The sequence below is a fragment of the Podarcis gaigeae genome (genome assembly GCF_964106915.1).
Source record: "Podarcis gaigeae genome assembly, chromosome: 8".
In the NCBI taxonomy this organism is placed as follows: domain Eukaryota; kingdom Metazoa; phylum Chordata; class Lepidosauria; order Squamata; family Lacertidae; genus Podarcis; species Podarcis gaigeae.
The window spans coordinates 3,720,575-3,737,142 of NC_139684.1; the positions used below are offsets into that span (position 1 = coordinate 3,720,575).

Here is a 16,568-nt window from a genome sequence, read left to right on the forward strand (position 1 = left end):
CTTTTGAAAATGGGAGCAAGAGCAGCAAGTGGATACTTTTGTCAATCAAGCGGCACTAGCTGTTGTATCCAATGTATTTCTTGTTGTTTAGTCGTTTAGTTGTGTCCGACTCTTTGTGACCCCTTGGACCAGAGCACACCAGGCCCTCCTGTCTTCCACTGCCTCCCGCACTTTGGTCAAACTCATGCTGGTAGCTTCGAGAACACTGTCCCACCATCTCGTCCTCCGTCGTCCCCTTCTCCTTGTGCCCTCCATCTTTCCCAACACCAGGGTCTTTTCCAGGGAGTCTTCTCTTCTCATGAGGTGGCCAAAGGATTGGAGCCTCAGCTTCAGGATCTGTCCTTCCAGTGAGCACTCAGGGCTGATTTCCTTCAGAATGGAGAGGTTTGATCTTCTTGCAGTCCATGGGACTCTCAAGAGTCTCCTCCAGCACCATAATTCAAAAGCATCCATTCTTCGGCGATCAGCCTTCTTGATGGTCCAGCTCTCACTTCCATATATCACTACTGGGCAAACCATGGCTTTTACTATACGGACCTTTGTTGACTTTTTAAGATGCTGTATTTCTTACGCCTAAGAAAACTCGCTTTGCCGCAAGAAGCAACTTTCTGTTCTGAAAGTGCGGCCCAGAGAGAGGGGAAGAGTTCGCGGCTGCTGGAGACGGGTCCCTGCCCCGAGGGCCGGGCAAGCGGGGCCTGGGGCGCTTCTGGGCTCGCCCGGGGGCTCCTCCCACCCCGCTCCCGCCGCCCGCGCCATCCAGCGGAGAAGGCGGCGCCGGGCCTGGCGGAGGCCTCCCTGGGGGCCTGGCGGCGCGGCGGAGGCTTCCGGAGGCCGAGAGGGAGGCGGGCCGACTTCGATGGACTCGGCGGGGACGCGGGCGGCGCGGGAGAGCCCGGCCTGGGGCGGCTGTCGGCCGGGAGGGCGCCTGGACATGAGCCACGGCTTCGTGCGGCACATCCGCCGCAACCAGATCGCCAGGTACCGGCGCGGGAGCGCGGAGCCCCGGACCCGCGTGTCCGAGCCGAGGCCCGCCCCACTTCCAGGAGGGCTTTGCTGCTGCTCCCGCCGGCCGCCCTCCCTTCTTTGGGGGCGAAGGAACGGCAGCAGCAGGAAAGCGATGGCTAAGAGAGCTCGTCTTGTTCTGATGCTCCCCACAACCCCGTCAAGTAGGCCACTGTCCTGCCCGCCCCCCGCGCCGTTGCTGAGGCCGGGAGGAGTTGTTTGGGGGAGTTCATGGCAAAGAAGGCTCTTACTCGCAGGTCTGTGGGGTGCCATGAGGACCAGACCCTTCTTCGGTTGTGCTGCGTCTCCCTTCTTTTTATTGTTAACTATTGCAGCGTGTAAGAAATAACACCAGCTTGAATAATTCCGTTTTTGGTGATCATTCCATTTTCCAGGTGGTATTTCAGTAACTTATGCCAGCCCTGTTAGGTAGGTCAGTATTTTCTCAAAATCAAAGTAAGATATTATGTAGATTTCTCTAGGTATGTATGGAATATAAACCATTGGTATTCTTTTGCAGTTTTTGCTGTTGCTAAAACAATGGAACTGTCTGCATCCGAAAAGCAGGACTGAAATCCAGTCCAATACTATCACCGCAATCCTACTTAGAAATCTTACTTAGAAATCCGAGGGAATAAGGCAGCAAGCCTGCTCCCACTTACCTGGGAGTAAACCCCATTGAATTGTGTAGTACTTGCTTCTGAGTAGACATGGTAAGGATTGTGTTGCAAGTCCTGTGGAATGCAGTGGGCTTTACTACTAACTACACATGCAGAGAATTACACAGCTATTAAATAGTAAAAACAAAAATGTAGGTTTCATTTCTGAAAACATTTATCTGAGACTTTGAGTAAGTTTATTGAAATCACTTGGATTGGTCTCTGAACATGTGTCCTATAGGGTTCTTTTGGGTGTTCATAGCCAGTGGAGGGAAAGATGGTGCTCATCTTACAAAACCTTAAATAATCAATTATTGTAATAATAAAATGTATCAATTGACAAGCTAATTCCTTTTATAACTGTTTGCAGGATTGCGCTCAAAGGGAACAAAGTTTTGGCCAAACTTGGGTTGGGTATAAATGAAGCTGACATTTTTAGCAATAAAAATATTAAATGAAATTGTTTTAAAGGATTTATTGGTGAGGAGATGGGACTATTTGACAGGTCTGGAGTACCACATGATATTTCTTCCCAGCAATTGTGCATTTCTTCAACCCTCCAAAGTGTCCTATGAAAAGACTGTGTTGTCTTCCCACTTCCTCTCCAGGGACGACTATGATAAGGAGATGAAGGAAGCTAAGGAAAAGGTAAAGAAGAGGCATACACCAGCCCCAGCCAGGCCCAAGAAACCAGATCAGCAGGTCTATCACCCCTGCCGGAGAAGTGAGTTAACTATCAACTATCCATCTTCCCATGTTTCTGTTGTTGTAACAATTACTCTGGCAAAGGGAGATGTCAGGACTCCATACTCGGTGCTTCAAAGAACAGGGCCCTTTGAAGGTTTTGCATGGCGAGTTCCCGCCCCCCACCAGGATAAATAAAGACATAAGACACCATAATTAAGGTTAATTGGGAGAATTAGGCCACAACTTTATTGAATTCAGGAATGAGAGGCACTGGCTTAGGCATTGGTCCTATCGACTATCCGGCTCTAGCCCATTTGCTGGAGACACGGGGAAGGGTTAACACTTTATCGGGGGAGTCTCCCCCAGGTCACCGCTCTGGGGCGTGCCTTTGGCCCACACCTCCATAGGCTTCGGACAGGGCCACGCCCCCCCCGGAGTCCTTTAATGGACCACCCTTCGCTCACTGGGGGGAGGTGATGGCGTTCCTCCCCCCCCCCCGCATCCTCTTAACCCCTTCTTACCAATGCCTACCGCCAATGCAGAAAAGTTGTGACGAGTTGCTACGAGGTAGGCGAAAAACCAAAAGGCTACAAATTGCCAATTGGGAAAAATTCCTACCATGCCCCTTGCGGCGACAGACTGAAGTCCATAGCAAAGTCAAAGACCTACCTAAAGCATACCTAAAGGGAGGGAGGGTGGGAAAGCGTGAGGGCTAGCCGGCAAAAGAGGGCGAGCCCCCTCTGAGCCGGCCCTAAATAGGGCAGATCTGGCCGGGATTCCCCTGTTTTCGCGGGGGTGGCCGTGAAGCCCGCAACCCCACCTCCTGGGCAGGCCGGAAGTGGCTTTGCTGAAGCTTTTATTGGCACAAATAGGATGGGGCCAAGATGTGAATACCTTTTCCTGGGACCACATTTTATATGTGGATGCCAAACAGCAAGACAAACAGCTGCCTCCCTTGCCATTTCCTCTTTGCTTTTCAGGTAGAGCTGAAACCATATCTGGCCTGGAGTATGAGGGATCCAGTGAAAGCAGCTCCAGTACAGAACCAGACCATCTCTCTTCTGGACCAGCTCTCTTCTGCCTGGAATACGAGGCTGACAGTGGAAAGATCACTTCCATTGTTGTACACCAGGTACGTGACTGGGTGACATGCTGGGGCAAACCTGGGTTTCCTTTTGCATTGCCATCATGTCTGCTGCCTGGCCTCTTCCTCCAGATCCATAGTCCTTTGTTCTTCATCTTAATAATTTCATTGCATTTTTACTGCTAAAACACAAAATAAAATGAAAGAAAGAGTAAACTGAAGGATTGCCCTATCTGGAAAAAAAAAGAAATTACTGTTTAAAGGATGGGTCTCAGTAATAGAGGAAATGGGAAGTTACTAATTTAAAGGTTGATTCCGGTAACACTGAGAGAAGTATGACCCATTTTAAATGGTACTGCATGGAAAGACTTTTGCTAATTGAAAGCTACAGTCTTAAGCACACTTTCAAGGACCAAAAGGAACTTGCTTCTGAGCCTAAATATATACATATTAAGATCTTGGTTTTGAGATTGTGGGATTTTTGTGCGGAATATAGTTATATATTAACTGCTGTGTAGAACCACCATTTTATTCTTCTTTTCTTAAATGAAAGTAAAAAAAAAATAACTTAAGTAATACAAGTTTAGTAAATATGTTAATTCCATTTACGAAAATAAACTACACTTACAAGTTACTAAAAATAGATTGTCATGCAGATGCTTAGCACTAGGTTAGGCCAAAATAGTGCACTTCAAACAGAAGTTTGCAAATCACCCAGGAAATGCATTCATTCCACTCAAGAGTACAGGCATCCCTCCTTTTACATGGGGCTACATTCCGGGTCCCCGTGCATGTAGGTGAAATTGCACAACATAGGGAGAAGCCTCTATAAATACTTTAAATGCCTGTTTCCCCCTGCTCTCCATCCCTCCTCTCCCTCCCTCTCCCCTGTTCTCTCTAATCCAGACAAAAATATCTAGAGTTGAAGCTCTGGAGCTTGCTGAAGGATGTACGGGGAAACTGCAGCAGCAGCTGCACTACCCCACACATCAGCTGTTAGGCAGAGAAGCCGAGCAGCCTAAATAAAGCCCCTCTGCACCCCAGGCCTGTTTGGGGCTTCTTCCACCACAGTGTCCTCTTCAGGACTGAGGAGGGTTTCCTCATGAGTCATGAGGACTCTCCAGCTCTCTTCCACCATTTTCTGGTGTGATTCTATTTCTTTCCCAGCACTGTGTGTCTGTGCAGTTGTGCGCAAGTAGAACTTGTGTAAATGGAAGCATGCCTGTAGTTATTCTGTATTAATAACCTTCCACATATATCCAAAGGTGATTTATGAAATATAATAAAAACAGGTAAAAATAGTTCCAAAGCTGTTAAAAACAACAATGGAAGAGAAGATTCAAACCATAGAAAGTGGATGTATATGGCAGACACCTATTCAGGTGCCTGAGAAAGCTTACAAAATCAACAGTACTTAGGAAGCTGGCTGGCTTACATAAAACCAGGACACCCCAAAATTGTTTGGCTTCTTTTTGTGAAACCACCAAAATTACTGACCTTTTTTAAAGGAAAACCCTAAAATGCCAAAAAACGTGATTTTTCGATTGACTTGCTTAAGATCCAGGACAAAGTGCCACCTTTCGGAAACGCCCGCCAGACATCAATTCCGCCTTTGAAATCCTGGTAATGTCCAGCAAAATCCGGACATACGGCAGCCGTAGATTACAGGCTTTTCAGCCATGAGGTGGAGTGCAAAGGGTTTTGCTTTCGGAAATCTCCCTAGTGGTTTCCCATTCCCTGCGCATGGTAATGTAGATGTTTTGAACCTGCCATTTTAATGGGGCCTTTCCTTCTTTCCCATAGGACAATGACCCTGATGAGGTAGCCGAGAAGGTCAGTGCTCAGAACCAGCTGGAACCAGCTATGCGCGAGGCCCTGAGGCAGCGGGTGCAGGAGGAGCTGGAGAAGCGGCGGGTGAAGCGCTGAGGGACTCGTCTGGAGGCCTGTGCTGTTTGCTAATGCTTACCTGGGAAACACTTTCTGGGAAGGGGCCAGTGCGACATGTCCCATAGCTGTTGCTTTGAAGCCTTTAAGAGGGGCAGGGAATTAGCTGAACCCTGGCACAAGGTGGGACTGGCCATTGTAGCTTCCTCCTCCTGAGACACAGCTGAGACACTGCGCCCTGGATGAGTGATTTGGAGGAGCAGTAGGAGAATCTCTTTTGCGAACAGCTTGCGTTCTCTTGGAGACCTACACAGAAAGAAGCAGACCAGTTGAAACTTGCCCTGGGCAATTGGCTTATGACCAAACCTTCTGCCAAACCTTCTGTCTCCCCTCTCTTGGGATTAGCCAAACTGCTGGCTGTTGTATCTCTAGGTATTAGGTGAATACAGACCAAGGGGGACATTTCATATTGTTGCTCAGCAATCTTTCTATGGGTGAAAAGTGCTTGAACCCATGTCGTAGCATTTGGGTGAGCGCTTACTAGTTCCCTGCAATTTGTCTGGGCAGGAGACATAAACAGCTTTACAATTGGAATGCCTGAGGGTGATTGTGATTTGACCCAGCATCTCTCGGCTGGGACTGGCAAGTCAGTCTTCCAAGAGCACTGGAGGGCTGCTGGTCCTTGTGCTGCATTATGCAGAAGGTATTCGACTTCAAGGGGGCTGTTGGAGTCAACAAACCTTGTTCAGACTTAGACATGTCCTTTCTACAGCGTATTTTTTCTGCCTGTAGACTCTTTCCCCTCAAAATAGGGCTGCATAGGTTGATTTTTAGCTTTCATTTATGTTGTTAGGATATGGGCAATTGACTGGGTTTCATCCAACATTTGGCGGGATTTTCTTGGGGCTAGGGATGCTGTTGTGCAGTGCTCTTTTCATCAACAAATCTTCTGAAAAACACGCCACATGATTGTTAATAAACACATGCAACTTGCTGTTTCGCATTAGTCCTTTGCTGCAGCTAAGAACAGAATCCTGGAATTTGTTCTAAGGGCTTTGATCCTCCCATGACCCTTCCTCTGGAAGGAAAATATATTTCTGTCTGCCTATGTTTCCTGATGCAATTCTTTGTCTCCTTTTATATTTCAAATATAATTCAGTATCTAGTTTACAGCATCCTCCATAAATCTGCTTTGAGATTTAGCTGCCTATAGAAACACAGGAAGCTTATTTCTGCCAGTGCAGGCTACTTGTTCATCTAGCCTAGTAGCTAGTTCTAAAAGGAGAAGGGATTTTATAAAATTGAGGTGGAGGCACACAAACACACAGCAGAGAGGGGGGTAATAATGGAATTTCACTCTCTTGAATACTCAGTGGATTTTCCATAGTCAACATTTGGTGTTTGCCATCCATTATTATTGGAAACTGGACTTGGAGGCCAAGACTCAGGCCCAGCCGCTTGTCTTGCCTGAATTGGTGCAGTGCCAGCCCACCAGAGTTCAAGCAGTGACCAGCAGCGTAGATGAGAAGCAAATACCTCAGAAACAAGTTCAGGTATTTGTTGACTGTCTCTTTGCTCTTTGAATCTCGGAGCTTACATCTGTAATATTTGTATCATCTACCCTGCTGGTCACTGGCTGAACCCTGGTGGGCTGGTGCTGCACCAATTCAGGCAAGGTGAGCAACTGGACCTGAGACTTCCTCTTGGATCCAGAAACTAATTGGCAGCTGCTGCAGTCAGGCCAGGATCGGTGTAAGATGTTCAAACCGTCTTGCCCCGGTGAGCAACCTGGCTGCCAGATTCTGCACTAACTGAAGTGTGAACTGTGTTCAGAGACAGCCCTACATATAACGTATATCACTGAGTTGCGATTTCAGCTCTGCAACACCATCTGGTGCCACAGTGTTAGAATGCATTTAAAACATCATAATTTGTCTAATGTATCTAAGTCCCAGGAGTGGTTTAGCAGACAATCCTCCTTTCCCAGGAGCTCTGGGAATTGTAGCCCTGGGAGGAGAATTAGGGGGCGGGGGGTCTCCCAACAACTATTAGCACCCTTAACAAACTACAGCTTTGGGGGAAGCCCTGCCCCTCTCTTTTTCCCCTACTCGCTGAGATGCAGAGGACTGAAATAGTGCCTGGTGAATGGGAGGTGCCAGGAATAGGTGGGGCAGTGACAAGCTGTAGGGAGACTAGAAGTACCTCCCCGTACTTACGTCGTGCGGATTATGGTTTCCGTCGCTTGGTGTAAGACTGAGAGCGATGCCAGCAGCTCCTCTTTGATAACCTCCTGTTGTGGGGAAGCACCCAGCATGTCAGAACTGGAGACACCATCCCTTCCTCCACCACATTATTATTGGAAACTGGACTTGGTTGCCCCTAGTTCCTCATTCATATGAAAGCGGGGCGGGGTGTGTGTTGTATGTTCACTAAGCATTTGGACACCTTTAGATATTGGCAAACTTTCCATGGTGGTTTCTGACTAGGCAGAAACCAGATCCCTTTCGGGTTCCCCTTGGCAAGTCCTGTATCATACAAGGCCAACCCCTAGCAATGCAGAACAGAACAGGGGCAGCCACCCAGAAGTCCCTGCTCCATGTTACACTGACCTCGTATGATGAAGGCCTTGCCAAGGGGAACCCAAAAGGGATCTGGTTTCTGCCTAGTCAGAAACCACCATGGAAAATTTGTTGACAATAAAGAGGTGTCTGAATGCCTAGTGAACATACAACCCCCCCCCCCACTTTAATATGAATGAGGAACTACTGGCAACCAAGTCCAATTTCCAATAATAATGGATTCCAAACATCAAATGTTGACCATGGAAAATCCACTGTGTATTAATGAGTGAAATTAAAATTATAATAAAACATCAGACATTTAAAATGTCCCTAAACAGGGCTGCCTTCAGTGCCTTCTAAAAGTCAGATAGTTGCTTGTTTCCACAGGGCGGGTGCCACTACCAAGAAGGCCCTCAGCCTTGTTCCCTATAACTTCGCTTCCCACAGTGAGGGAACCGCCAGGAGGCCCTCGGAGCTGGACCTCAGTGTCTGGGCTCAATAATGGGGGTGGAGATGCTCCTTCAGGCATACTGGGCGGAGGCCGTTTAGGGCTTTAAAAGTCAGCACCAACACATATATATATTTTAATGATTTTTTTATTAGTTTCCAATTTTATACATCTTATCTCTCACACATATATCCAATAACAAGGTTCTCTGAACCTTCTGACTTCTCTCCCTCCCATGGGTTCTTAAATTTTAAAAATTAATTTTTTGCATCTTACACTTTTCCCAACTATTAGTATGTATTCCTAATTTATCACAATCAATTTCACATTACAAATGTCATTATAATGCTGCCAATGATTTTAACTGTTTAAACTGTTTTTTAAATAAACTACAAATTTACTCCACACTCTACAAATATTTGGTCATCTTGGTTTCTGATCTTCCCCGTCAGTTTCGCCATTTCTGCATAGGCCGTCAATTTTGTCTGCCATTCTTCCTTTGTTGGTAATGCTTCTTTCAATCTTTGGGTTAATAACATTCTTGCCACCGCCATTGCATACATAAAAAGTCTTTTATCTTCTCTTGGCACTTCATGTATTAAACCTAAACTTCTTAAAACCAGGCTTCTGGTTTTTTAACAAATGCATTTTTAAACATTTTCTTTAATTCATTATAAATCGTTTCCCATAAGTCAGAAGGTTCAGGTTTCCCATAAGTCATGTATAGGTCAGCACCAGATAAGAATCTATTTATTTCGTGTGAGTTTCATAGCAATTATTGTTGTTGTTGTTGTTGTTGTTGTTGTTATTTATACCCCACCCATCTGGCTGGGTTCCCCCAGCCACTCTGGGCGGCTCCCAACCAAATATTAAAAACATAATACATTGGAATACAGCGAACGTGATCCGTGCAGGAGGCATATTCACAACCTGCAGCGCCGCGTATGCGCATGTGCGGGTCGCAACTGCGCTTCTGTGCATGTGCAGAGCGCAATTTAGCACTTTGCATGCACAAGTGCTGAAACCCGGAAGTAACTCGTTCCAGCGCTTCCAGGTTCGGCGTGGTGTGCGACCCGAAAATGCGTAACCTGAAGCGTCTGTAACCCAAGGTACCACTGTACAGCATTAAACATTAAAATCTTCCCTAAACACGGCTGCCTTCAGATGCCTTGTAAGAGTAAGGTAGCTGCTTATTGCCTTGACATCTGGTGGGAGGGTGTTCCACAGGGCGGGTGCCACCACTGAGAAGGCCCTCTGCCTGGTTCCCTGTAACCTCACTTCTCACAGCGAGGGAACCGCCAGAAGGCCCCTGGTGTTGGACCTTAGTGTCTGGGCTGAACAATGAGGGTGGAGACGCTCCTTCAGGTATACAGGACTGAGGCTGTTTAGGGCTTTAAAGGTCAGCACCAACACTTTAAATTGTGCTCGGAAACGTACTGGGAGCCAATGTAGGTCTTTCAAGACTGGTGTTATGTGGTCTTGGCGGCCACTCCCAGTCACCAGTCTAGCTGCCACATTCTGGATTAGTTGTAGTTTCCAGGTCACCTTCAAAGGTAACCATGTAGAGTGCATTGCAGTAGTCCAAGCGGGAGATAACCAGAGCATGCACCACTCTGGAGAGACACTCTGCAGGCAGGTAGGGGTCTCAGCCTGCGTACCAGATGGAGCTGGTAGACACCTGCCTTGGACACAAAATTGACCTGCGCCTCCATGGACAGCTGTGAGTCCAAAATGACTCCCAGGCTCCGCACCTGGTCCTTCAGTGGCACAGTTAGCCCATTCAGGATCAGGGAGTCCTGTACACCAGCCCGCCCCCTGTCCTCCAAGTACAGTACTTATGTCTTGTCAGGATTCAACCTCAATCTGTTAGCAGCCTTCCATCCTCCAATTGCCTCCTGACACTTGCACAAGACCTTCACTGCCCTGGTTCTGATTTAAAAAAGAACTGTGGTCTAAACCACAGAGCCTAGGGCTTGCCAGTCAGAAGGTCAGCAGTTTAAATCCCCACAACGGGGTGAGCTCCCGTTGCTCGGTCCCTGCTCCTGCCAACCTAGCAGTTCGATAGTACTTCAAAGTGCAAGTAGATAAATAGGTACTGCTCTGGCGGGAAGGTAAACACTTTTTCCGTGTGCTGCTCTGATTCGCCAGAAGTGGCTTAGTCATGCTGGGCACATGACTTGGAAGCTGTATGCTGGCTCCCTCGGCCAGTAAAGCGAGATGAGTGCCGCAACCCCAGAGTCGGCTACGACTGGACCTAACAGTCAGGGGGTCCCTTTACCTTAGAACTCGGTATCATCTCCATGCTGATGATCTCTCAGCGGCTTCAAATAGATGTTAAAAAGCATGGGGGAGAGGACGGAACTCTGAGGCACCCCACAAGGGAGAGCCCAGGAGTCTGAACACTCATCCCCCAACACCACTTTCTGGATGCGGCCCAGGAGGAAGGAGCGGAACCACTGAATAAAAGTACCCCCAGCTCTTCTAGACAGTTCAGAAGGATGTTATGGTTGATGGTATCAAAGGCCGCTTAGGGAGAACTAAGAAACAGCTTTCACCTTTGTCCCTAGCCCACCGGAGATCATCGACCAGTGTGACCAAGACAGTTTCAGTCCCATGGTGAGGCCTGAATCCTGATTGGAAGGGATCCAAATGGTTTGCATACGTGGAGTTGTTCAGCAACCACCCACTGAATCTCCTTGCCCAAGAATGGAGGATTTGAGACTTGGCGATAGGTGGCCATATTGGCCAGGTCTAAGGATTATTTTTAAGAAGTGGTTTAATGACCGCCTCTTTCAGCAGATCTGGGAAGGCTCCCTCACAGAGGGAAGTATTCACCACCCCACAGAGCCCGTTGCCCAGCCCTTCCCGGCTCACTTTTATTAGACAGGATGGGCAAGGATCAAGGAGACAGGTGCTTGGTTTCATGTCCTCAGAGGTAACAGATTGGAATTGATCCCACACAACTTGACTAGACAGGACTCTAGCACTCTCCTGCCCCGGCCCTGCTCCCACGGTGGAGTCTACCTCTTTCTGAATCTGAGCAACTTTATTTGCAAAAAGTTTTGCAAAATCATTGCAGGAGATCTTGGGGTCTTTATCAGGCGCCAATGGCAAATGTGGTTCTGTTAAATTGCAAACCACCTGAAAGAGTCTCCTGCTGCTATTTTCTGCAGATGCAATAGAGGCCGCTATCGCCACTTGGCCGCCGCTATCGCCACTTGGTAGGCTCAACGTTGAGCTCTAACCCGTGTCCGGTCTGATTCAGAATGAGTTGTCTGCTACTGGCGCTCTAGCCGTCTCAATGATTGTTTCATTGTCCTCCACTCTGGGGAAAACCATGGGGCTGTCTGGGCTCCATGCAATCGGAGAGGGCGCTTCAGAGCCAAACAGTCAATAGCTCTGGTTAACTCCACATTCTAGCGGGCCACCAGGGAATCAGCTGAAAGGCCATCAACATTAAATAAAACATCCCCCACCACTCTCAGAAAACTATTTGGATCCATTAAGTGGCAGGGGCGGACCATCCAAATCGGTCCCACCTCCCTGCAGAGGGGAAGGGTTGTGGAGATGTCCAGTTGCACCAGGAAGTGATCTGACCATGGCACTTCTTTTGTTTCACCTTTACTTAATGGGAAATGCAGTCCGCCCTCTCATTCATTTCCGTTCTGTAGGTGGGGAGGACTAGAGAGCAGACACTACGAGTCCCAGAAGGCAATGGGAGAGCCGGCTCCCACTCCTCCCTTTCTCGCTTGGGGGGCCGGGGGGATGTTTGGAGTGGCAGGGGCAGTTGTTTCAAGATGGCGGATCTGGCTGTGGGAGCGGAAGGAGCTGCTTGCTGGAGCAAGGACCGTATAATTCCCTCAGGAGGGAGGCAGCGGGAGGAGAAGAAAAGGCTGTTTTGACAGTGGGGCGGTGATAAACGAGGGCAAAGGCTGACGTGGTTCCTGAGCATGTGCAGAGAGCTGCCCCGGTTGCCTCAGAAAACGAGCCCCACTCGCTCCATGGGCTTTGTCCCCGAGTGCAGAGCCAAGGCCAGGGGCTACGGCTGAAGCCCCACTCCCAGGGCAGGCTGACCCTGGTCCCGCTCTCTCTTGCCCCTCGCCCTCCTCGGCAGGGTTGTGGTGGGAAAGAGCGGGTTGCAAATATTGCTGCTTCAGATTCTAGTGCAAATTGTGCTGCTAATACGTTACATTCCCCAGAGCTCCTTCTAAGTGTCCATCCAGTGCACAGCATGGCCACCCTAATACTCGCGCAGAACTGAGCTTTTGCAGCTGATTTCAAGTTTTGTTTGTACAGTAGTTCCCTGTGGTGGAAGTTTTGCTAACTTTGGTGGCTGCCCTTGGGATGAAGACAGGGCTGGTGGTGGGGAGACGTATATTGCATGGCCCTTGAGGTGTCCTATTTATGATATTGTATGTCTCCTGTTACTGTAAAATCTGAGTGCGAGGCTGCTCTGCCACCCAGCTCGTCAGACTAAGTCCGCAGGTCCCTGCGGAGGAAAATGAGCTCAGCCGGAGACAGGAGCAAGCTGCAGAAGATCCAAGTTTATTGCGCAACAGGTTCAAGGCGAGATTGAACAGCGAGGAAGGGGTGACATGAACTTTTGAAACTTCCCTCCATGTCCCAGAATACAGTGCAAAATACATCACAGTTACATCATGAATACATTAAGGAGAAGTTGGGTTGCACAGATTACATCATGAATACATTAGGAAGAAGTTGGGTTACACCGGATTAACATATGGAGGAGGGAGGGGGGAATATGCAGAGCTGGAGATATGTGCAGATAAGCACATCCTGAGTACCGGTGATGAGAAGACAATGGTCCATGTATGCATAGTCTGCCACCTGGCATTGCCCGGAGGAAAGGCTTGGCAGAGTGATTTGACGGGATTAGGGTCTTCCTGAGAGTACGTGACACCTCGCTTGAGGGATTATGTTTGGTTTTTTAATAATATTTTATTAGGTTTTATGAATAAACAGAAAAAACAAAAAAAACACATACACAAAAATATAAAATTACAAAATACAAAAAAGAATTACAGACATTTAACTAATAAAAAGAAAAAAAGACAGAAAAGCAAAAAACAAAAATCCCTCTTTTTAAATTCTCCTTTGATTCACTTATTTTCCTGACTTCCTCACATCTCCCTTTTTTGTATCCTTTTGAAAATTAATTCAGCAAATTCATATCCAATTAACTTATCTATTATCAATCCAATCTTATTTTTAACCTTGTTGCTAGAACCCCTTCAATTCATTTCAATGTCATCAACATTCAAAAATTTTACAATGTTTCTGTAGATAAATTTTAAATTTCCTCCAATCTTCTTCCTCCAACTCTTCTCCCTGGTCTCGGATTCTGCCAGTCATTTCCGCCATTTCCATATAGTCCATTACTTGCATCTGCCATTCTTCCAGAGTGGGTAGGTCTTGTGTCTTCCGGTGCTTTGCGATGAATATTCTTGCTGCTGCTGTAGCATACATAAAGAAAGTTCTATCCTTCTTTGACACCAATTGGCCGACTATGCCCAGGAGAAAGGCCTCTGGTTTCTTAGGGAAAGTGTACTTAAGTACCTTCTTCAATTCATTGTAGATCATCTCCCAGAAAGCCTTAATCCTTGGGCACGTCCACCAGAGGTGAAAGAATGTACCTTCAATTTCTTTACATTTCCAGCATTTATTATCGGGCAAATGATAAATTTTTGCAAGCTTGACTGGGGTCATATGAGGCATCTAATCATAAGCCTGCATTTTTTATCAAAGCTTATATATTTCAATCAGGGCCTGTATCTTAAAGATTTTCAAATGTTTCATGCCAGGCAAAAGACCAGCTGCCTAAAAGGCCTTGGCAATGTTTTTTCCTCCTAGACAAGGGGCCCCCTGATTTATAGCAGAAAACAATTCTCAAAGTCGTAAAAAAGGAAATTACAGGCTGAGAGCGAGGACACTGATCCTACATGTTACAGAAGATAAAAAAAGCAGAGATAAACATAATTAGGAATGAGTAAATAATAAAATGATACCATGTGCCTCCCAGTAAGATGAGCCATATCTTCTTCCTAAGGTTAAAAAAAGGCCAAGAGCAATGGAGAGGCATCTAGCTGGCAGAAAAAGAGAGCATTTTTAGGAAATCTTTTAAAGCTGTTTCTTTTTTAAACTGAGAGAGTTAAAGGGCAATAAATGTTGGGAAGAGCTAATGGGAAAGGAGGGGTGAAAGGAGGGGTGTAAACTGAAGAGGCTTCTTTTTTGAAGCTGTTTTTTTACTGAGTTCCTTTTTTACTTTACAAAGGCCTTATTCCTTTTAAAAGGCTACCTATGATAATGTATTAAATATATTGGCTTAAATGTAATTATGCAAAGGATTTAAGAAATGCTATATTCTTATTTCATATAGTTGTAAGAGTTTTAACTATCCTGAAATTAAGTCAGCCACCAGCCTAGCCCCCCTGCCAGACAGGAGACGCCATAGAGCACTCCTGATATATAGTTGTCAGGCTTTTTGTTTAGAAACCTTCAAATGAAGGAGATCTTTCAATGTTGATGTGAACTCAAGATCCTTGACATCTGTTGAAGATAAAAATTCAAGATTAACCATCTGTTTTGGAAGGCAATAGGGCAAGGAGGGCAAGAGGTGAGCTGGTAATTAAGATTCCTTGTTGAGACACATGTAAGATATATTACTACTTATTTGTCATTTATATATAGCTCTTTGTGTTCCATAAAAGGACAGAAGGAAGTGGGTGTATCTTTTGTGATTGGTTCTAGCAAACAGCCAATAGGAATTTCAACCAGGCTGATTGGACAGAGGCAGCCACAGGAGGAGCAAGGGGGCTGGATTAAGGAAATATAAGTGCTGGCCAGAATGGCAGGAGAGCAGGCCAGAGCTTGGTAACCATATACCACTGTGCCTCTCATTTATTTGTCTGACAAATAAATTACTATTTTAATTTCTCTATTGCTGCGTTGAATATTTCATTCCAGCTAAGCGTTAACCACAAGCAGAGGTGCTACATTTTATGGTGCCCCTGTGACTCGGATAAGTGGTCTGCTGGAACGCAGCCCCTTCGCCCTACTGGGCAGGGTACAAGAGAGAGGATCTCTAAACTGCTTACCCAGCGCGCACTGGTAAATTTTTCCAGGGGGAACGCAGAAGACTCGTCTGTCTGATACCCTGCTCACTGGCGGCGACGGGCCGGGGGGAAACAGGGAACCAGCCAAGGGTAAGTGCACAAAGGGATTTTTGGCCCTCCAATTAATTGGGAGGAAGAGAAGTCTTGATCAAACTTCTGCGTCTCAGTAAGGGGGAACTGAGTACGCTAGGTGGTTGGGTACATCAGATGTTGGTCTGGTGGAGGAAAAGGGAAAATTGGGAGGTAGAGTGTGGTGAAGTATCCAGTGCATTGTATGTGTGAGAAAGTACAGAGCAATCTGTAGCTGACCTGAGTGTGGAGTGGGTAGTACTTCGGTTCCCAGTGAGGCGACTCCATCTGGGCAAGAAACCCCACAAAGCGCGTCTGTGAGTGACTGAGTGGATACTTCACAGGGCCATACAATGGGAGTTGGGGGTTCTCGCTTGAGGGATTATGGAGGACAGGGGAGGTGTCATGGAGTCCTAGAGAAATTGAGCTGATTGGCACCAAAAGCAAGAAAATCGGTGTTGTGGTTGATTTTATATGATTTTTAAAGATTTCAGGCCATTTTATATTGACAATTAAAACCGGAAACAAAGTGGATAAATTGTAGCGATATTTGACAGTTTTTATGGGTTCACAAGTTTCGATTCCATTGTTCTCCCAGCGGGGAGCCTCAGCAGCTTGTCGAAGGATAAATGAGGCGTGCAGGAGCTCAGCTGAGCTAGTTCTGCAGAGGGAAATGCATTGTTCTGATTGGGTAGAACGCACCCATTCAAGAGATACAAAATGTCTGTATACACGGTCTACTAATGGAAACAATACAGCGGGTATAGCAAAAGGGAGACATAAGGCAGTTTGGGCTTATTTTCGCCCGGTCTATTTATTCTAGCGAATGGACGTAGGGAAAGGAGAAAGGCACTTTTATTTATGGGGTTCGGAGTTAAGTGTGGTGCTTGTGTAACAGTGTGGGGGCTGAGGGGTCCATATGGGGCTGGGTGCCCTAGAGGTCATCGCCTCAGACCCTCTGGTGACCGGCGGAAGGGGTGAAGAAGACATGCCCCCCTTCCGTATCACTCCATAGCCTCTCCTTTTCACCCAGGGACCCCC

General features: G+C 46.9%; 1 protein-coding gene across 2 annotated transcripts; it reads left to right on the forward strand.

Annotated features, from left to right (window-relative positions):
- The first annotated feature begins 715 nt into the window (after positions 1-715).
- On the forward strand, positions 716-8,055 carry LOC310851207 (UPF0561 protein C2orf68 homolog). Of its 2 annotated transcripts, XM_083753455.1 has the most exons (4): positions 716-978; positions 2,270-2,385; positions 3,329-3,480; positions 5,236-8,055. In XM_083753455.1, the coding sequence occupies exons 1-4, from the start codon at positions 857-859 to the stop codon at positions 5,356-5,358; spliced, it is 513 nt and encodes a 170-aa protein (XP_083609581.1). In that variant the 5' UTR covers positions 716-856; the 3' UTR covers positions 5,359-8,055. The 2 variants fall into 2 exon arrangements, with proteins under 2 accessions (XP_083609581.1, XP_083609580.1); XM_083753454.1 differs by lacking the exon at positions 716-978 and having other exon boundaries at positions 1,744-2,385.
- Positions 8,056-16,568: the final 8,513 nt, after the last annotated feature.